This window comes from Nylanderia fulva, unplaced genomic scaffold (assembly GCF_048542155.1).
Source record: "Nylanderia fulva isolate GAGA-0341 unplaced genomic scaffold, ASM4854215v1 Scaffold11, whole genome shotgun sequence".
NCBI classification, from domain to species: Eukaryota; Metazoa; Arthropoda; class Insecta; order Hymenoptera; family Formicidae; genus Nylanderia; species Nylanderia fulva.
In genome coordinates this window covers 1,726,915-1,749,117 of record NW_028189302.1, presented here as the reverse complement: position 1 = coordinate 1,749,117, position 22,203 = coordinate 1,726,915, and the positions used below count along the sequence as shown (strand labels likewise).

General features: G+C 27.6%; 1 protein-coding gene across 1 annotated transcript in view; it reads left to right on the top strand.

Moving 5' to 3' along the window:
- LOC114938581 (glutamate receptor ionotropic, kainate 2) overlaps window positions 1–22,203 on the top strand; it is a 210,933-nt gene that overhangs the window by 148,449 nt on the left and 40,281 nt on the right. Inside the window, exons 6-8 of the mRNA XM_085487905.1 lie at window positions 531–584; window positions 11,815–11,982; window positions 13,737–13,889. Of these exons, the coding sequence (XP_085344031.1) occupies window positions 531–584; window positions 11,815–11,982; window positions 13,737–13,889 (375 nt within the window). The remainder of the gene's footprint in view (window positions 1–530; window positions 585–11,814; window positions 11,983–13,736; window positions 13,890–22,203) is intronic.

The following is a 22,203-nucleotide window of genomic DNA, read 5'->3' as shown; positions in this document are numbered from 1 at the left end:
CTCTTCGAACGTTTTTCCTACGGGAAAGATCCCACGCTCCTTTCATCCCCGACTTCCATCTCTGAAGGAAGATGCATGCAGCCGCGATCGATGCATATTGGCCGCGACCTTAGCGCGAAAAATGAAAAGCGACGAATTATTTATATAAGTGTATGTCGAGCCAGACGCAAAAAGGACGGGATATCGATATTCTTGGCAGCGAGAAATAATGATATGCACGCGGTGTAATATTTCACGTGTAATCTTGTAAATATATCCATTTTGCGGCGAAAATATTTACGTGGGATTTGCACAAAAGTACACATCGGAAATGAAAACCATCGCAAAACTGTTCACATATTGAAACGATATTTTACATATCGTGGATACGATATTTTATATATTATGAATGCACATATAAGTATAAAATATGTATGTTAAAAAAAGTCATTTTTAATGGTATCGCATAATAATGTATCGATCGCTCGATGAAACAGTTGAAATCGTGAAGATACCCTTGATATACAATCTGCTTTTCTTTTGTGTTACAGATATTACAGCTACAAATGAACGACTACCGATATCACTACATGTTTACAACCTTTGTAAGTATACATCTTTATTTTAGCTTTGATCAAAAGCGAAAGGGCGGAAGAAAATCTAGATTTTTAATAAAGCTATTCAATACTCGACATTCTCAAAATATTTAAATTGTTATTATTATTGTAATATACATATATAATATTTTTGTTGATTAGTATATTATAAATCTATATAAATAAATCTATAAATATAAATTAGTATATTATAAATCTTATAAATATATATATATAAATATATATATATATATATATATATATATATCGTAATATTTATCATATATATATATATATGATAAATATTTAAATAGCTTAATATATTATACACAATTTTATTCATTGTACGTAAACGCAGTAGTAAGTAATTCGAAAAAAGCATAGATTATAATATTTACCGCTTCTTCCTTTATTTTGTTATTCTGAGGTCTAAAGGTCTATTGTCATCGAGACACTGTTTAAAATGTTCCACAAAGACAGAAAAATTAGAATTTTCAATAACCGTATTACACTTTGTACATTGTCGTTTCTGCCAATTCAATTTCTTAAAACATTCAGTCACCAAATTGTGGTCTTCCTCTCTTAAATTGTGTCTTCTACGTAGGTGTTTTGTGTACAGTTGCTGTTTAAATAAAATTAATTCCTTGTCACATAACTTGCACTTCATACGAGTGGTTCCAATTCTATCAAATTTTGACTCCCAATCTTCTAGTAAGTTCTCTGAAGTAATATTGCGATATTCTTCCTTGTAACACCATTTTAAATGTTTCCGTGCATTCCCTTTGTCAATTATAAAAGAATTAATTTCTCCAGCACATATATTGCATTTTGCACGTTCAGTATCTATTTGTGTAAAATATTCCAATGCCCATTGCCAGGTACTCCGTGATGAGTGTGCCACGATGTTCGCTACGTATTACAGATAGTGTATGACTAAATACAAAAGAAGATTATTTCAAGTAAAAGTATACAAGAATAGAAGAAAGAAGAGAAGGTCGCGGAAATAGATACAAATTATTCTTAGTTTACATGTAAATGTTGATATATAATAGAATCTAAATCTCCTCAAAAACTTTTAATATAAATTGTTTGGTTACCTATTTATTTATATACGTGTTGGAATATAAATTAAAGAAACATATTATTATACTTAATCATATCATTTTATTAGCAAAAATAAATGATTACGTCTCAGGGTCGCGTGATAACTTTCTCTTTTCATAAAATCAAAATTTACTTTACTGCAGATATTGCTACTTAATGTTGCACCGTTTTCAACATTTTTTAAAATGTAAATTGCTTGAATTACTGAATGATATCCACAGAATGAAAGGTAACAATTACTGGATTAATCAATATTTTAAAATCATAATTCAAATTCGATGTATACAATAATAAACATATATTAAATAGCATAATTATATAATTTCGGGAAAAAAATATTCTATTTTTAAATATGAGCTTTTATAAGATAAAAAAAATTATTTTATTTCTCTAATTTTTATTAAATTGCCCACATAAACAAATAAGAGGGAAATTATACAAATTAGGGAAAGAATACAAATAATATAGAGTCCACAACAAGGAAAATGCGAAATTAGTTGAAAGAAATATATTTTGTGCGTATATGTGTGTTGGAATGTAAAAATAAAGATATATATTATAGTTATTTCTGATAATATTTTATTTATAAAATTTTTAAAAGTTTTATTATCGTTGTTACAATAAATAAATAATAATTATTAATGACAATTAATAATTATATAAATAAATAATTAATAAGTTAATATACTTAGAATAAGAAAAAATTTAAAGTAAATTTAGTTAAAGTCACACATCAAAATGGCAAAAACAAATGATTCGTCATCAGGAATATATATGTTTGGTTCCTTTTCTTCTTAATTATGTAAATTATTAAGTGATCAAAATGTTTTTTACAACATCTTTTGCTGCTACTGATTGCTGTAGTAACGTTTTCAGCATCTCTTTTAAAACTTGAACTTCTTGAATTACTGAATGATCTGCACAGAATAAAAGGTAACAATTACATTAATCAATATTTTAAAATCATATTCAAATCTTATATTAAAGATAAAACACATTTATTATTCAAGTCTTTCCAAAAACTTAAATATTCGATATTATCAAAGTTTGACACCGGAATACTATCGAAAATCAGAAATACTTATTGCATTATTTAGTCCTCGTGTTTATTTATAATTTATAAGAATTACGAATTATTACAAATTGTCACGAATTATCATAAATTATCGACTGTAAGATTAATAAATAGATGGCAAATTTAAATTTAGTACTAGCTAATTATAAGTAATCATATTTTAATTTAATATTAGCTAAGTAAAACTAAATCTAATGCTTATAATACTAGAGTTTAAATTGCACATATCTGATTTTAATATTTGTAATATTTATAATATACATATGATAAATATTTAAATATTTTAATATATTATACACAATTTTATTCATTGTACGTAAACGCATTAATAAGTAATTCGAAAAAAGCATAGATTATAATATTTACCGCTTTTTCCTTTATTTCGGTATTCTGAGGTCTAAAGGTCTATTGTCATCCAAACACTGGTTAAAATGTTCCACGAAGACAGAAAAATTAGAAGTTTCAATAACCGTATTACACTTTGTACATTGTCGTTTCTGCCAATTCAATTTCTTAAAATATTTAGTCACCAAGTTGTGTTCTTCCTCTCTTAAATTGTGTCTTGGAAATAAGTGTTTTGTGTAAAGTTGCTGTTTATATAAAGCTATTTCTTGATTACATAATTTGCACTTCATAAGAAAGTTTCCAATTCTATCGAATTTTGACTGCCAACCTTCTGGTGAGTTCTTTGAAATAGAATTGTGACACTCTTCCTTGTGATACCTCACTAAATGTTCCTTTGCATTGTTTAATTGATACGTAAAAATAGTAAGTTCTTTAGCACATATATTGCATTTTGCACGTTCAGCATTTATTTGTGTAAAATATTCCAATGCCCATTGCCAGGTACTCCGTGATGAGTGTGCCATGATGTTTGCTACGTATTACAGATAGTGTATGACTAAATACAAAAGAAGATTATTTCAAGTAAAAGTATACAAGAATAGAAGAAAGAAGAGAAGGTCGCGGAAATAGATACAAATTATTCTTAGTTTACATGTAAATGTTGATATATAATAGAATCTAAATCTCCTCAAAAACTTTTAATTTTAACTGTTTGGTTACCTATTTATTTATATATGTGTTGAAATATAAATTAAAAAAACATATTATTATACTTAATCATATCATTTTATTAGCAAAAATAAATGATTACGTCTCAAGGTCGCGTGATAACTTTCTCTTTTCATAAAATCAAAATTTACTTTACTGTAGATATTGCTACTTAATGTTGCACCGTTTTCAACATTTTTTAAAATGTAAATTGCTTAAATTACTGAATGATATCCACAGAATGAACGGTAACAATTACATTAATCAATATTTTAAAATCATATTCAAATCTTATATTAAAGATAAAACACATTTATTATTCAAGTCTTTCCAAAAACTTAAATATTCGATATTATCAAAGTTTGACACCGGAATACTATCGAAAATCAGAAATACTTATTGCATTATTTAGTCCTCGTGTTTATTTATAATTTATAAGAATTGCGAATTATTACAAATTGTCACGAATTATCATAAATTATCGACTGTAAGATTAATAAATAGATGGCAAATTTAAATTTAGTATTAGCTAATTATAAGTGATCATATTTTAATTTAATATTAGCTAAGTAAAACTAACAATAAATCTAATGCTTATAATACTAGAGTTTAAATTGCACATATCTGATTTTAATATTTGTAATATTTATCATATACATATGATAAATATTTAAATATTTTAATTTATTATACACAATTTTATTCATTGTACGTAAACGCATTAATAAGTAATTCAAAAAAAGCATAGATTATAATATTTACCGCTTTTTCCTTTATTTCGTTATTCTGAGGTCTAAAGGTCTATTGTCATCCAAACACTGGTTGAAATGTTCCACGAAGACCAAAAAATTACAATTTTCAATAACCGTATTACACTTTGTACATTGTCGTTTCTGCCAATTCAATTTCTTAAAATATTTAGTCACCAAGTTGTGTTCTTTCTCTGTTAAATTGTGTCTTGGAAATAAGTGTGTTGTGTAAAGTTGCTGTTTATATAAAGCTATTTCTTGGTTACATAATTTGCACTTCATACGAGAGTTTCCAATTTTATCGAATTTTGACTGCCAACCTTCTGGTGAGTTCTTTGAAATAGAATTGTGAAACTCTTCCTTGTGATACCTTATTAAATGTATCATTGCATTCCTTAATTGAAACTTAGAACTAGTATATTCTCCAGCACATATATTGCATTTTGCACGTTCAGCATCTATTTGTGTAAAATATTCCAATGCCCATTGCCAGGTACTCTGTGATGAGTGTGCCATGATGTTCGCTACGTATTACAGATAGTGTATGACTAAATACAAAAGAAGATTATTTCAAGTAAAAGTATACAAGAATAGAAGAAAGAAGAGAAGGTCGCGGAAATAGATACAAATTATTCTTAGTTTACATGTAAATGTTGATATATAATAGAATCTAAATCTCCTCAAAAACTTTTAATTTTAACTGTTTGGTTACCTATTTATTTATATATGTGTTGAAATATAAATTAAAAAAACATATTATTATACTTAATCATATCATTTTATTAGCAAAAATAAATGATTACGTCTCAGGGTCGCGTGATAACTTTCTCTTTTCATAAAATCAAAATTTACTTTACTGCAGATATTGCTACTTAATGTTGCACCGTTTTCAACATTTTTTAAAATGTAAATTGCTTAAATTACTGAATGATATCCACAGAATGAACGGTAACAATTACATTAATCAATATTTTAAAATCATATTCAAATCTTATATTAAAGATAAAACACATTTATTATTCAAGTCTTTCCAAAAACTTAAATATTCGATATTATCAAAGTTTGACACCGGAATACTATCGAAAATCAGAAATACTTATTGCATTATTTAGTCCTCGTGTTTATTTATAATTTATAAGAATTGCGAATTATTACAAATTGTCACGAATTATCATAAATTATCGACTGTAAGATTAATAAATAGATGGCAAATTTAAATTTAGTATTAGCTAATTATAAGTAATCATATTTTAATTTAATATTAGCTAAGTAAAACTAAATCTAATGCTTATAAATACTAGAGTTTAAATTGTGCATATCTGACTTGAATATTTATAATATTTACGATATATTTGTGTATATATATATATATATATATATAATCTTATATATATACTTATATATATATATATATATATATATATATATATATATATATGATTACTAATCTATTAAACAGATGAATAGGCGAATCCATTTCTCGGTTGAAAGCAATCAACGTTTAAATATATAATTAAGGTATTGTAATGGACTATTAATGAATTTGGAATATTTACCGGACATAATGGAACATTTCTCCAATTGAGCGTATTATGCATGGTCTGTTAACAGCCTGTTGGGCTTCAATAGAGCATCAGTGGACAGAGATTTGTTTCATCCAACATTCATCAAGCAATATTTAAGAAATAGGCGAGGGTAAACTCCTCCCTTCCAGACGGATGGAGGAGTTCAGGAGTTCTTCAAGACGAAACTACCCTACCCTAACTACACCCCGTGTTCAGTATACCATTCATCATCTTCATAACCGACATACCTCGCGCTCTTAGCGACCCCTCGTCTCTTTGTACACTGTATACAGCTTATTACGTATATTATTCCGCATTAGGGTCTTGGGGAATGAACCGTGAAAATTAGACATCTCCGAATAACGACGCAAATCCAAAATACATCTCTATTTCTCTCTCTCTCTCTATATATATATAGAGTATCTCAGAACTGCAGGAAAAGTTTTTAATGACAGATTCCTGGTATCATTTGGAGACGATTTTTCTTTAGTGAAAATTCTAAGACACCCTGTATATATATAGGAAATTATATATATATATATAGAGTATCCCAGAACTGCAGGAAAAGTTTTTAATGACAGATTCCTGGTATCATTTGGAGACGATTTTTCTTTAGTGAAAATTCTAAGACACTCTGTATATATATATACATATATATATATATATATATATATATATATATTGTATATAAATATATATGTATAAATAAATAAATATATATGTGTGTCTAAAAAGTTTGCATGCTTCATCTGTTCTGGTTGAGCAAAACTGGTCTTCTTTGGTGATATAGTCGCCTTTTGAGCCGCCCTACTTGAATTCCAATCTCTGCCGACCCGCCGTTCCGAAATTTCTGTTTTAAATGGAGCTAACGAGGCGTACAAACCCCGCGGCTCCAAGCATAGCCGAAGTTACGGCCCGCAAACGCGCTGTATCTATCTATAAACCAACATACAGTAGGTACCTATATATGCACCAGGCTGAGGGATAGAGCCATGTTCAACTACGCGTTCTTGCGTGTATATGTGTGTCGAATTTTGCGGCGACAGACTCGCTAGAAATCGGATCGCTCGTTTTCTGCAAGCAAATATACATGTAGTTCTGTTTAATCGACGATATTAGATATTAACCCCTCGGGCGTGTCTTGAAATAATTTCCAGCGAATTTTATTCTATCCGATTTATTTGTAATTTTCGGGAAACGAAGAGGATAATTTGGACAATAATCGAAGAGATTCTGAGATATAAAAACGAGTTGAGATATAAGAAAATTATTTTTAAATTTCTCTGTATTTATTTTGATCTGATATATACTTATTAGATTAAATATTATTATTTGTAAATTCCTCTCTACACTTATTTTAATATTAAAAAATATTACAAAATTACAAAATAAATATAAAGGATTTAAAAATAATTTTGTTTCACCTAATATATATTAAGTCAAAATAAATATAGAGGAATTTAAAAATAATTTTGTTGTTGGCTCTTGCTAACTCTTACTAACTTTTTTTACATATAAAAATAATTTGGATTAACAATATGATATTTGATACAATTGTTGCATCCTAAAACATTAAGATTGTTTATATTGTGTAATTCAGATTTAATAATGTACGGAACAATAGGCTGCCGTAATTATAGTACTGTATACGGTACTTTAATTATGGCAGCCTATAGTATAGTAACTATAGAGAACCTGTATTGAGCACGTGCATTTAGATTCGATCTATTGACTATTGACTGCGTATTAGTTAATGTTTTGTTATTAATATTAGTTAAATAATAGCGCAAACTGGGTATAAAGATAAAACAATGTGACAGTCAAAAGCGTTATTTACAGAATTCATTTTGCGATTAATTATTTGATTAGCATATTATAAATCTTATATTATTGAAATAGTTTTATATTTCTCATTTATAAACTTATTTTCAAAAATTACATATTGCAAAAATTATTACAAATTATTATATATTATCAAAATCTAATAGAGATTATACATTTTCGATGTATTATTTTGATATTGTTGAATTTTAGCAAAGTATTTACCTATCACAAATTAATTATAAACGCAATTTAATGTTAATAATGATCAAAGATTTGCAACTGAATTGTAAAATAATCTTTCAAATTTAATAAATAATATATATATATATATATATATATATATATATATATATATATTAGGTATTTATTTCGAGAGGCAATAAAATATTCTTAATATTGTTAATAAATAATTTCAAATTTAATAATATATGTTTGTATTGTTGTACTATATTTTAACGTTGATTCAGAAAAATTTTCGCATCAAAAATATAACATAAAAAAACTTAATGCACTCTTTCGAATTTCTATTAGACCACCTAAAAGATATCCTCAGGTCTCTGAATAAATCATATTCGCAGAGAATGTTACGCAACTTTCTCCCGACGCGGTTTGAAAGAGGGTAGACAGCAGACTTAAAGCGAACGGAGGAAAGCAGTGTAAAAGCGGTAGCGAGGGAAGAAATCACTTAGGGAACGCGAGCTCGAGGTTTTATCTATTTCACGGCCAATTTTACTACGCAGCTGCCGGTGAACGACCTCATCGTCGCAGAAAAGCCACGCTATTTACCTTAACAATCTGCGTCGCTATGCATCACCGTAGAATTATAAATCATATATTTGCCCTCGAGCTTTTCTAGCCGAGAACCAAAGAAGAGAACGGCTGAGATTTGTTACGCTATAACAATAACTAAACCAGTTTTTATTTTCCTTCAATTTAACTAGTAACTGGGTCACAAACGAAAAAAAAATAGCTCGAGAAAAAATCAAATTTATTCTTATTTTTTAAAATGTTTCAGAAATTCATAAAGCTCTATACCTATTTACTAAAAAATAAGAATAACCTAAATTAAAGAGACTTTTTTCCACGGTCTTTGTAGAATAAATTAATAATGGATAGAATTTTGGAAATATATGAAATTGACATCGTGCTGTTACAAGTTTATTTAGAAAATACGAAAAAGATCGAAATAGTAACTAGTTAAATTTAAAAAAAATAGCTCAAGAAAAAATCAAATTTATTCTTATTTTTTAAAATATTTAAGAAATTCATAGCTCTACCTATTTACTAAAAAAGAATGACCCAAATTGAAGAGACTTTTTTCCACGATCTTTGTAGAATAAATTAATAATGGATAGAATTTTGAAATATATGAAATTGACATCGTGCTGTTACAAGTTTATTTAGAAAATACGAAAAAGATCGAAATAGTAACTAGTTAAATTAAAAAAAAATAGCTCAAGAAAAAATCAAATTTATTCTTATTTTTTAAAATGTTTAAGAAATTCATAAAGCTCTATACCTATTTACTAAAAAATAAGAATAATCTAAATTAAAGAGACTTTTTTCCACGGTCTTTGTAGAATAAATTAATAATGGATAGAATTTTGGAAATATATGAAATTGACATCGTGCTGTTACAAGTTTATTTAGAAAATACGAAAAAGATCGAAATAGTAACTAGTTAAATTAAAAAAAAAATAGCTCAAGAAAAAATCAAATTTATTCTTATTTTTTAAAATATTTAAGAAATTCATAGCTCTACCTATTTACTAAAAAAGAATGACCCAAATTGAAGAGACTTTTTTCCACGATCTTTGTAGAATAAATTAATAATGGATAGAATTTTGGAAAATATATGAAATTGACATCGTGCTGTTACAAGTTTATTTAGAAAATACGAAAAAGATCGAAATAGTAACTAGTTAAATTAAAAAAAAAATAGCTCAAGAAAAAATCAAATTTATTCTTAGTTTTTAAAATATTTAAGAAATTCATAGCTCTACCTATTTACTAAAAAAGAATGACCCAAATTGAAGAGACTTTTTTCCACGATCTTTGTAGAATAAATTAATAATGGATAGAATTTTGGAAATATATGAAATTGACATCGTGCTGTTACAAGTTTATTTAGAAAATACGAAAAAGATCGAAATAGTAACTAGTTAAATTAAAAAAAAATAGCTCAAGAAAAAATCAAATTTATTCTTATTTTTTAAAATGTTTAAGAAATTCATAAAGCTCTATACCTATTTACTAAAAAATAAGAATAATCTAAATTAAAGAGACTTTTTTCCACGGTCTTTGTAGAATAAATTAATAATGGATAGAATTTTGGAAATATATGAAATTGACATCGTGCTGTTACAAGTTTATTTAGAAAATACGAAAAAGATCGAAATAGTAACTAGTTAAATTAAAAAAAATAGCTCAAGAAAAAATCAAATTTATTCTTATTTTTTAAAATGTTTAAGAAATTCATAAGCTCTATACCTATTTACTAAAAATAAGAATAATCTAAATTAAAGAGACTTTTTTCCACGGTCTTTGTAGAATAAATTAATAATGGATAGAATTTTGGAAATATATGAAATTGACATCGTGCTGTTACAAGTTTATTTAGAAAATACGAAAAAGATCGAAATAGTAACTAGTTAAATTAAAAAAAAAATAGCTCAAGAAAAAATCAAATTTATTCTTATTTTTTAAAATATTTAAGAAATTCATAGCTCTACCTATTTACTAAAAAAGAATGACCCAAATTGAAGAGACTTTTTTCCACGATCTTTGTAGAATAAATTAATAATGGATAGAATTTTGGAAATATATGAAATTGACATCGTGCTGTTACAAGTTTATTTAGAAAATACGAAAAAGATCGAAATAGTAACTAGTTAAATTAAAAAAAATAGCTCAAGAAAAAATCAAATTTATTCTTATTTTTTAAAATGTTTAAGAAATTCATAAAGCTCTATACCTATTTACTAAAAATAAGAATAATCTAAATTAAAGAGACTTTTTTCCACGGTCTTTGTAGAATAAATTAATAATGGATAGACTAGTTAAATAAAAAAAAATAGCTCAAGAAAAAATCAAATTTATTCTTATTTTTTAAATGTTTAAGAAATTCATAAAGCTCTATACCTATTTACTAAAAATAAGAATAATCTAAATTAAAGAGACTTTTTTCCACGGTCTTTGTAGAATAAATTAATAATGGATAGAATTTTGGAAATATATGAAATTGACATCGTGCTGTTACAAGTTTATTTAGAAAATACGAAAAAGATCGAAATAGTAACTAGTTAAATTAAAAAAAAAATAGCTCAAGAAAAAATCAAATTTATTCTTATTTTTTTAAATATTTAAGAAATTCACAGCTCTACCTATTTACTAAAAACGAATGACCCAAATTGAAGAGACTTTTTTCCACGATCTTTGTAGAATAAATTAATAATGGATAGAATTTTGGAAATATATGAAATTGACATCGTGCTGTTACAAGTTTATTTAGAAAATACGAAAAAGATCGAAATAGTAACTAGTTAAATTAAAAAAAAAATAGCTCGAGAAAAAATCAAATTTATTTTTAGTTTTTAAAATGTTTAAGAAATTCATAGCTCTACCTATTTACTAAAAAAGAATGACCCAAATTGAAGAGACTTTTTTCCACGATCTTTGTAGAATAAATTAATAATGGATAGAATTTTGGAAATATATGAAATTGACATCATGCTGTTACAAGTTTATTTAGAAAATACGAAAAAGATCGAAGTTGGAAATATTATTTTAATAAATTGCGAGTACACACACAAAGTCTCTGGACTTAAAATGATATAAACGAATAATCTTTCCTCTGTTTGTTTTTGCAGGATATAGAAACGTTCGATCTAGAAGACTTCAAATATAACAGCGTGAATATGACGGCCTTTCGCTTGGTGGATCTGGAGGAACCCAAGGTTGCCGAAGTACTCAAGCAGATGGAACGTTTCCAGCCAGCTATTGGTTATGCCATTTTGAACAAAACGGGAGTCATTCAGGTTGGTGGAAATTTCAAGTTTATGTTTGATGCAACAAAAGGGATTAAATTATTTTTTTTTTTTTACTGAGCGTCGCAAGAGACATCAGAGATAAAATTCACCTCGTGAGTTCTGCGAACCATATTAAACGCAAACAAGTCTAATTCTAAAAACACGATTGTCTTCAAGCGTGTATGCGCTAGAAAACGCGATATTTCTGTCAACTTTATGATATATACAATTTTCAGAAAGTGTTTTCATCAAAAAATTTATAAATTTGTAATAACATTTACTTATCAAAAATTTATAATATCAAAAAATTTCTCCACATTGTTTTATTCACATTTTAAAGAAGTACAATTTTATTAAAAAATTGTCTACTAAACAAATATGTCAGTTCTAAGTACACGTAAAAAAAAATATTGTTTGTTATCGCGAAATTGAAAATTATTTCTAAATTCTGCAATATGTGGAACGAATTTCACGCCATTACAAAATGGCATTGCATCGAATTCGAATGACGGTAAAAGCAAATGTAGACGAGAGTCTAAAAGCAGAGGGGCTGAAAAGTCGGATGGAACCGGTCAGCAGAGTCTGTGTGTCCAGTTCGAGCTTTGTCAGCCCTTCAGTAATTAAGTGAGTTTCGCCCGCGGCCAGGGCCGCAATGTCATTAACTCGGATCAATTGAGCGCGCCAAGCACGGTTTTCTCGTAAGGACTCCGAAGATGGTCGCCATCTGCTGAAAATGCTTTAAATGGGCTCTTTTAATTTATTAGAATTATTCATTATTTTTATATAACAAAAATTAATATATTTCAAATTGCATCCTACTCAATTCTTTTCTCTGCCTTTCGTACTCTTTTTAATATTATTTTAATACACAGTAGAAAAATTTGTGTCTTCTTGTTGAAAACGGTCCCCGTAAACATTTTTGTGTTAAATATTTAACACATTTATGTGTTAATTTAATATATTGCTGTTTTGTTAATTGAACTTAAATGTTAAATTATTAAAACAACTGCTTTATTAGTGACAAGATTAATCGGTTAAAATTTACAGAAAATAATGTTGATTTTTTATTTTATAATATAAGTGGGGATGATAAAATCTAAAATTATTTTTTACATTAAAAATATGTTGATATTACACAAAATTTATTTTAAATTATTTAAAATTTTGCATTTATTTTGTGTTAAAATATTAACACAATATTTGTGTCTCCATTTTACAAATCCATATTATGTTAAATTAACACAAAAATTTCTGTGGACCGTTTGGGACATGTGATATCTGTTAAATTTAATAGAAATTTTTTAATTGTGTAGTTTTAAATTCAAAAATATTTAATATTAGGAGAAAAGTACGAATTGTAACTTGAAGGATTATATTAAATTAAAATGCATCAATTTATAATTCGAAATCTTAGAAAACAAATTTTCGTGTAACTGAATCTTATTTGCAAGTAATATCAATGTTGAACGCAACAGATGCATTTAATATCGCATTTTTGACTGCAAAATGAAACAAGAAACTTTTTACAGTGAGTAATAAATACAAATGACAATTATATTCGAGAGTCCCATTAATTTCTGCGAACACAGAATCGAAAACAAGTCTCGTTAAAATTTAATCGTAGCCAAACTCGACCTATATTTCTACCCTACAGCAAAAACAGCTTTGTGTTAATGTAATACAATAGTTCTTCTAAAGCTCAAGTTTTGCACAAGAAAATGCACAAAGCGCGAACTCTTGTCAAAAGGAAACGTATGTTTCAGGCAGAACCAGCTTTGGTGTATGATAGCGTGCAGGTTTTCGCGCACGGTTTGGCAGCCCTGGACCGCAGCCACGATTTAAGACCGGCGAATCTGTCCTGCGAGAAAGAGGAACCTTGGGACGACGGTTTATCACTTTACAACTATATTAATGCCGTACGTACGTTCTGTGAATCTTTAAGCGACCCGGAATCTGGCCGGAATGATGCTAATTGACAATAATGCAAGCTTTCGATTCGATTATGCATATTTCGAGATAACATGTCTGCTTCTCCACTTTGAGGAAGCATAACGAGGCGAGAAATGAAAGGCTGTATGAAAATGGAAATTTTATTTTAAATTTGTTATTTATAATTTTATAAATTTTATATGTTATATGAATAATATAATATAAATTTATATATAAATATATAAATATAAATATAATATATATATAAATATATATATATATATAATATACATATAAATATAATTTATATATAAATATAATATAAATTTATTTATGTATAAATTTTATATGTTCTCGAAATAAGGAAAATAATATTTATCGTATTTTGCTCGATGACTAAAATATTTATCTCTCTTGGTATCAAATCGAATTTAGTATCTTTATTCTATAAAAGAATTTTTGAGAGCAAATATATTGGAATTTTATTTAAAACATTTGATAGCATCGTAGCATAAATTTGATAACATTAATATAATATATATAACAATATCCACGAAATATTTACAATATATATTTTGTATAATTAATTGCAAATAAAGCAAGATAACTGGGTTATAGTATATAGATTTTATGTGTTTTTTTAAAGATAAATTTAAAATAATATCGAGTTCAAATATTCAATTTTAATTTAAAAATAATATTACTGAATATTGTCTGTAAACATTTTTATTTTGATATTATAAAAAATATTGATCTAATCGTAAATATCAAAATTTACACTGTCAAGAAAAAATGTTATTTTATCAGAATTAAATGAAGTAGTATGTAAATTTATTGCACGACTCTGCCTAGAGTAATTAAACGAAAATATATTACAGGTTTTCAAACACACAATGTTGTCCTATGGGAGAGAGAGATATTTATCTTCCCAAAATAGAGAAAATGGTGAAATAAATCACTTGATTTTTGTGGGAACTATTATTAACAAGAAATCACAAGAATATTAAAGCAGAAAAACAAGAAAAATTATATATAATAATTACCAGATTCAAGAATAGTTAAAAAATATGTATATATATTTATTTTAAATGTAACTTTTTAATTTTGATTTATTAATATTTTTTATAAAATTTTACTGTCCCGTAAAATTATAATTAGCAGTGTAAGAAAACGATATAAGGTTTAATATTTGATCATTTTCTTTCAAGAACTTCATTAAACATTCTTTTTCCTGTCATTTTTAGATTGATCGACCGAACGTAAGAATATTATTAACTTCGTAAGAGATTATTAACTGATCTTTGTGTGTGTGTGTTTCACTATACCTTTAAAATTAGAAGTCTCTATGTACAAACGATGCAAAAAATTACCATAATATCTATACATTTAAACCCTAAAACGATATAGATATAACGGAACATCCGCGCAATTAAAAAATTTCTGTTAAATTTAACAGATATTACATGTCCCAAACGGTCCACAGAAATTTTTGTGTTAAAATGGATATGTTAAATAGAGACACACATATTATTTTAATATTTTAACACAAAATAAATGCAAATTTTTAAATAATTTAAAATATGTTAATGTTAGATTTTATCATCCCCACTTATATTCTAAAATAGAAAATCATCATTTTTTCTGTAAATTTTAACAGATAAATCTTGTCACTAATAAAGCAGAACCTATTTATTGTGTAAAATTAAAAATAGATGCACATTGTGTTATTTTTACATTTTTGTGTTAATTTAACATAATATGAATATGTTAAATGGGGACACGAATATTGTGTTAATATTTTAACACAAAATAACTGCAAAATTTCAAATAATTAAAAATAAATTTTGTGTAAAATTGACATACTTTTAATGTAAAAATTGACAAAAAATATATTAATTTTAGTTTTTATCATCCCCACTTATAAATTAGAAAATCAACATTTTTTTTCTGTAAATTTTAACAGATAAATCTTGTCACTAATAAAGCAGTTGTTTTAATAATTTAACATTTAAATTCAATTAACAGAACAGTAATATGTTAAATTAACACATGAATGTGTTAAATATTTAACGCAAAAATTTAATAACCTGCACTAACTTCTTAACAAGAAACCATAAATTTGTCTACTGTGCGTTGATCAGGGAAAATTAAAATTCCGCGAGCGTCGAGGGAAGCACACATAGATACATGAAATTCGCGATGATCTTGGAAGAGAAGCGAGAAGTTCCCTTCAACGTTGCTTTCGCGCAGATTGCTAGTAGCTCGACGATAAGCCGCGGTCGTATGGATAGCAACGGAAGGAAAGCAACGTTGACACATGAATAATTGAACAGCGTATTTAGCAAATAGCTACAGCGTCGAGAGCCACTCTCCTCTCGGAATAGGGGTGGGTGGTAGAAGGGCAGAAGGGGTGGAGGGAGGGGGAGGTTCTCTCCTCCTTTGGTCGTCGCGGTCGCGCTTTCCGTCACGAATGCACGACCGCGTCATACGAGGGAGAGACACGTACGTAAACTCGCTCATACGTGCCGTTCATGAATAGATCCCGGCGAGCTTTATTATCCGAGCGCAACTCGAATCGGACCTACCTATTAGTCAGCCCGACGATGACGAATTAAACGGTGCTTAAATCGCGACGCTGCCCGAATATTTGCCTGTTAATCGAGGAAACCACGACGCTTCCTTTTTTCGGGATTTACTGTTGTCCATAAGTCATTTTCTTCTTTCTCGATTAACAGGCAAATATTCGGGCAACGAATTATCTTTAATATTGAAGCACCGTCTCCTTTTTCACAGTCAAAATGAATTATCTTGACAAATACTTTGCGTAAAAAATCCTTATTAAATCCTTTTAAAAATTCGCGAATTTAAACAAAATTTTATTCGTGAATTTTTTTTTCAATTCGCAAATTGTCGTGTTCTTACGAGAGATTTTTTTAATCTAATAAGGATTTTTTGCGCAAAGTATTTGGTAAGAAAATGCATTTTGACAGCGACGTTGTCCGAATTTTTGCCTGTTAATCGAGGAAACCACGACGCTTCCTTTTTTCGGGATTTATTGTCCATAAGTCATTTTCTTCGCGATTAACAGGCAAATATTCGGGCAACGAATTATCTTTAATATTGAAGCACCGTCTCCTTTTTCACAGTCAAAATGAATTATCTTGACAAATACTTTGCGTAAAAAATCCTTATTAAATCCTTTTAAAAATTCGCGAATTTAAACAAAATTTTATTCGTGAATTTTTTTTTTAATTCGCGAATTGTCGTGTTCTTACGAGAGATTTTTTTAATCTAATAAGGATTTTTTGCGCAAAGTATTTGATAAGAAAATGCATTTTGACAGCGACGTTGCCTGTTAATCGAGGAAATCACGACGTTTCCTTTTTTCGGGATTTATTATCCATAAGTCATTTTCTGTGTCATTCGCGAATTTTGTTTTTAAATTCGCGAATTATGTTCTTACGAAAGATTTTTTAAATTTAATAAGGATTTTTTGCGCAAAGTATTTGTTAAGAAAATGCAATTTGGCTGTGAAAAAGGAGAAAGAGCAAGAGAAAAGGTGGAAAGAGCGATTTAAAGCTACTTTTTATATTCTCGGAGAAAAATGGACAGAGTTTATTTAGTTAAAATATACGAAGAAGTTAAAGCGCTATTTTTTTCCCCTATTTACATTGATTATTAAAAAAAATTAATAAAAAGTATAATATAATTGTTGTATCAATGTGTAATTGTCTTTTCCAACATGTAATGTCAGACAATTCTTTTCAATATTAAAAAGATAAATAAAAATCCTTTGTGTAAAATCTTTTGACAGAACATACAAAGGTTTCATCAATCATATGCATCTCTCTCGAAAGCCATCAAACTTATTATTAAAAAATTTTCCGACATATATATGGAGTATAATTAATAATGCCAATATTTGTTTGATTAAGGAATTATTACCAAATACTTGTATCGCAATATCTGCCCGCGTAATAATAATGTGTTTCGTGTAAACAGCATTAACTAAAGTGCAGTGTATACACCATGCAGTGACATTTTGACGAGTAGATGCAATAAACTGCGAAAGCATTTTCATTAGCGATTATTACCATCAGACATGGCATTTAATTTTATCACGCGGAGTAATTAAATCAATTAATATCATGCCAATTTTATTAATTTGCGAGGAATATTAAATTTCCAATTTTTTTTTAATATTAAATTTCCAATTTTTTTTTAATAGAGAGCGTATTATCTCAAGAGAAGGAGAGAAAAAAAAGAGAGAGAGAGAGAGCGTCTCGCAAATGCGTATACATTAAACTCTCAGCGAGTTGAGAGTTTCAACGCGAAAAAGAGATTACAAACGTCGGAGGAAAAGCGGAAATGTAACGATGTACGTTGTAGATCTCACGGAGATAGAGAGAGGGAAAACTGATAAGTTTACACTATGACAACTTCCTGCGAATTATTCCTGCAACGTTCCCTACCGCGGTATTATAAAGTTTCTCTTTTTTCGCGATGTGCCAGAAAGAAAATTGAGAACGCGTAGGAAAGTTCGGGTCGGAATAATCGAAGATGTCGCGAAGAAAAATAAGAGAAGACAGAAAAGGGAGAAGATGAAGAGAAGGCGGTGAATCGTGACAATTTTTTGAAACTTACGTCACATGACTTTTTTAACAGTATATATCATCGTCGATCACCGCTATACGACGGAGATGTAATATGTAATATGTCGTTTTATTTCAAGGGACACTGGCAGATCTCAAGAGAGATTTTGGGGTTAAACCCCTTCTTTTCAAATAAAAAAAAATCAATTATACTGATTTAACATCTGTTGAATATTTCTTTTTTTTTTTTTTTTTTTTTAGAGAAATAGCTAAAAAGAACTCGAATGAAATTATTTAAATAATAAAAAAAATAGAAAAAACAAACGTAAAACATATTTTTTAAATATATAAAATTTTTTAAATTGAAAAACGAAAGAATATAAAAAGTGGTTATTTAATTTCATTTAACTTTATTCAATTTAAAAAAATAAATAGTAAAAACAAGATCGAAAGCTGCATCACGTTGTTGATGCTGGACTAAAAGCATGTTGTCCAAGAGAAAAATATATCAAACTATATAATTTTGGCAACAATCTTTTTATTATCTGAACGGATGCGCTGCATCCCGCTTAAATCGCGGAACGTTATCAGGCAATAGAAAAATGTCTTCGAGTGAAAGGAAGGAAAAAGAGAGAGAGAGAGAGAGAGAGAAAGAACGAGAGAAAAGTTTGCCACAGAAATTATAAAAGTTCCTGATAAGTCTGCTCCATTCCTTTCACGTAGCATCCACTCGTTCGTAAATATCAACGCTCTTTCTGGTCCCGTGATACTTTTCGAAACGTCACTGCACCCGATGCATCTATCGGTTATATTGAAAGTTCCTTTCACGTTAAATCCGAAATAAATAACGCATCGCGAATAAAAGAGAGGTACACGTGCATATATGTATGCATATGCGGTGTCGCGGTTACATTTCGCGTTTAAATTCCGCATGGCGATATAAATTGCCAAATTTGGACATATATAGCTGCTACTCTCCATTAACGGGGTAATCATGCCTCTGTGAACCACCATGCTGTAAATAAGTAAGCAATTCGGTGAATTATCGATATTATTTTTGTTGGCCTTGATTAATTTTAGATAGATAATGACCAGCTTAATATTTAGATCCATATTACTAGCCTAGTATTTGAATTAAGCAAGAAATTGCTATTAGTGAGATTATTATCGCTATCCCCATCAAATTAGTAAGGTTTTTATAATGAAATTTCATTATATCATTGATCTGAAAAATATGGTGCTTTCCTTTTTTTGCATAATGTATTGTGTATTATAATTAATATTTTATATATATATACATTAGATAATGCACACACATATATACAATCAAAAATTATATATTTGTCCATTTGAACGTTAAATGTCAGATATTAAATTTGAGAACGAATGTATCGCGTTTACGTTATATTTATCCGTATTTTACAATGGTGCTATTTACACCATTAAATCGACGATTTTTAGGTCAGTGGACTTACCTTTATTGGCCACAATCACTCTGATTACATTTAGTCAGATATGTCTCTCTCAATCAAAGAGAGAAATTCCTTTCATTTCCGTCTAATTATTATTATTGTCGGTGCATGAGCATAATTTTACGCTCGAATATGATCGTAGAATCACGATCGTTCGTTATACATCGTTGAATTTAATTTTACTTTAATTAACGTAACACCGAGTCATCGATCAAAATGGTTTCACTGATATTTTTAATAATAAAATATATAATATTACTTATAATAAAATTTATAATCAATTTATATTATAATAAAATAAAATTCAAAACGTTCATGTTATATGCATTATTTAATTAATCGATCACTTAGATTTATATCAATCAAAGTAAAGTATTTTCATATATCACACTACATAGATGGATAGACTACAAAAGAATTAGGAAGTTATTTTTATATAACGCAGTTGTTATTATATACAATTAATAAAATCACACAAGCGCGTTCCTTAAATAAAATAAATAAATAAAATCTAAATTAAAATTCTTTTTCATATATCTTATTCCTTTAATTTATATTTTAATTTACACTTTTATGTGTAATATGCTTTATCTGTATTATGTATATTAAAAGTCTATTAAAGGTCTATTAATTATGTTTATTAAAGGTCCAATGTAACATTAAGTAAATTGGATCTATTTCATTTTAGTCCATCCAAGGCAACGAATCTATCTCTACAATCTACAATACAATCTACAATCTACAACTACAATCTATAAATTCGTTACCTCAAAATACATAAAAGTTTATCTTACTCACTCACACTGATACACAACAGCGAAGCAGTCGATGTTCAAGCTACGTTGTCTGTAACATACAAAATAAAATCCAAATTATAATAGCGTTCAAATTACTATTTCAAAAAATTATTTTCGGATTATATGCGCCGAATTTACATTTAGTGCATAATAATAATAAACTATATATAATGAAAAAATTCTATAAATTAAAAAGAAAATTAAGTAGAAACTTTTTTATAACATTTAATATAAATATTTATATAATATATATCTCTTTAACAATTTATACAATATTTCTAACTGAATTAATAAGTTTATAGCAGTGTTTACAAGAATTACTATTTCAACAAATTATTCTAGCCTATGTTACTCAGGAAGATCTAAACTATCCACCTAAAGAATTTTTTCAAATAATTTTCGATAGTTTCTGAAATTATGCCGAACAATGGAACAAACGAACTTTACCTCTTTATATATTAAAATATATTAATATATTTTATATATTAATATAATATTTATATAATATTTTATAATATTATATAATATTTATTTATATATTAATATAGAGAACAAATATATCTATATAGATATATAAAATATTAATTACATTATAATTTTTACAAACTCTACAGTTTACGGTCGAAAACCGCAAATCTTACACCGCTTAAGCAACCTGAGCTGAACGCTGAAAGCTAAAACCCGTTGCAAAAGCGGCAAGATTAATGCACTCCGCCAAGTATAGGCGGTTTTTGCGGCTTTGCCTATCCAGGTATATATTCTATAGTAGGGAGCGTTCTAAAGGTGAGATATATATATATGTGTGTGTGAGGCATATATATAAAGAAGCAAGTACGTGTGAACAAGAAACGAGCAACCGGCTCAAAATATAAAATGATTAATCAACCATTGTAAAATATGTAAAATATGTAAAATCTATTTAGCTTGCAAAAATGCAGCTATGCGTATAGATACTGCATCGCTTTTAATATGATTATGTTATATTTGAAATAAAAATTAAAAATTTTCTTTATTCCACATAAATTATTTCTCCCTTAAATAAATTACGAAGGATAATTTTCGAATGCATTGTAATAATATCTTATTTTACTTTCATAATGTATTCATATTTTATTCCATTTATACTATGATAATATTATATGGTATAATAATTTTTATCTTTGTACAATTATAATTAATATGTATTAATGAATAAAATTTTAATTATGTAATATAATTAATATATAACGCTCAGTAGCGAGTTTTAAAATTTTAAATACCAACAAAAATATTGAAATTATTCTTCGAGGCCTACTTTTACAATTTATTCTTTTGAGGAAAAGATTTATTCTGATCAGAATAATGTGTCGATTCAATATTCTGCTAATGAAACAAAACAATTTCAATTAATAAACGAGTTTATAACGTGTATGTTTAATTAAATCGAACAGTTTTCCTTAT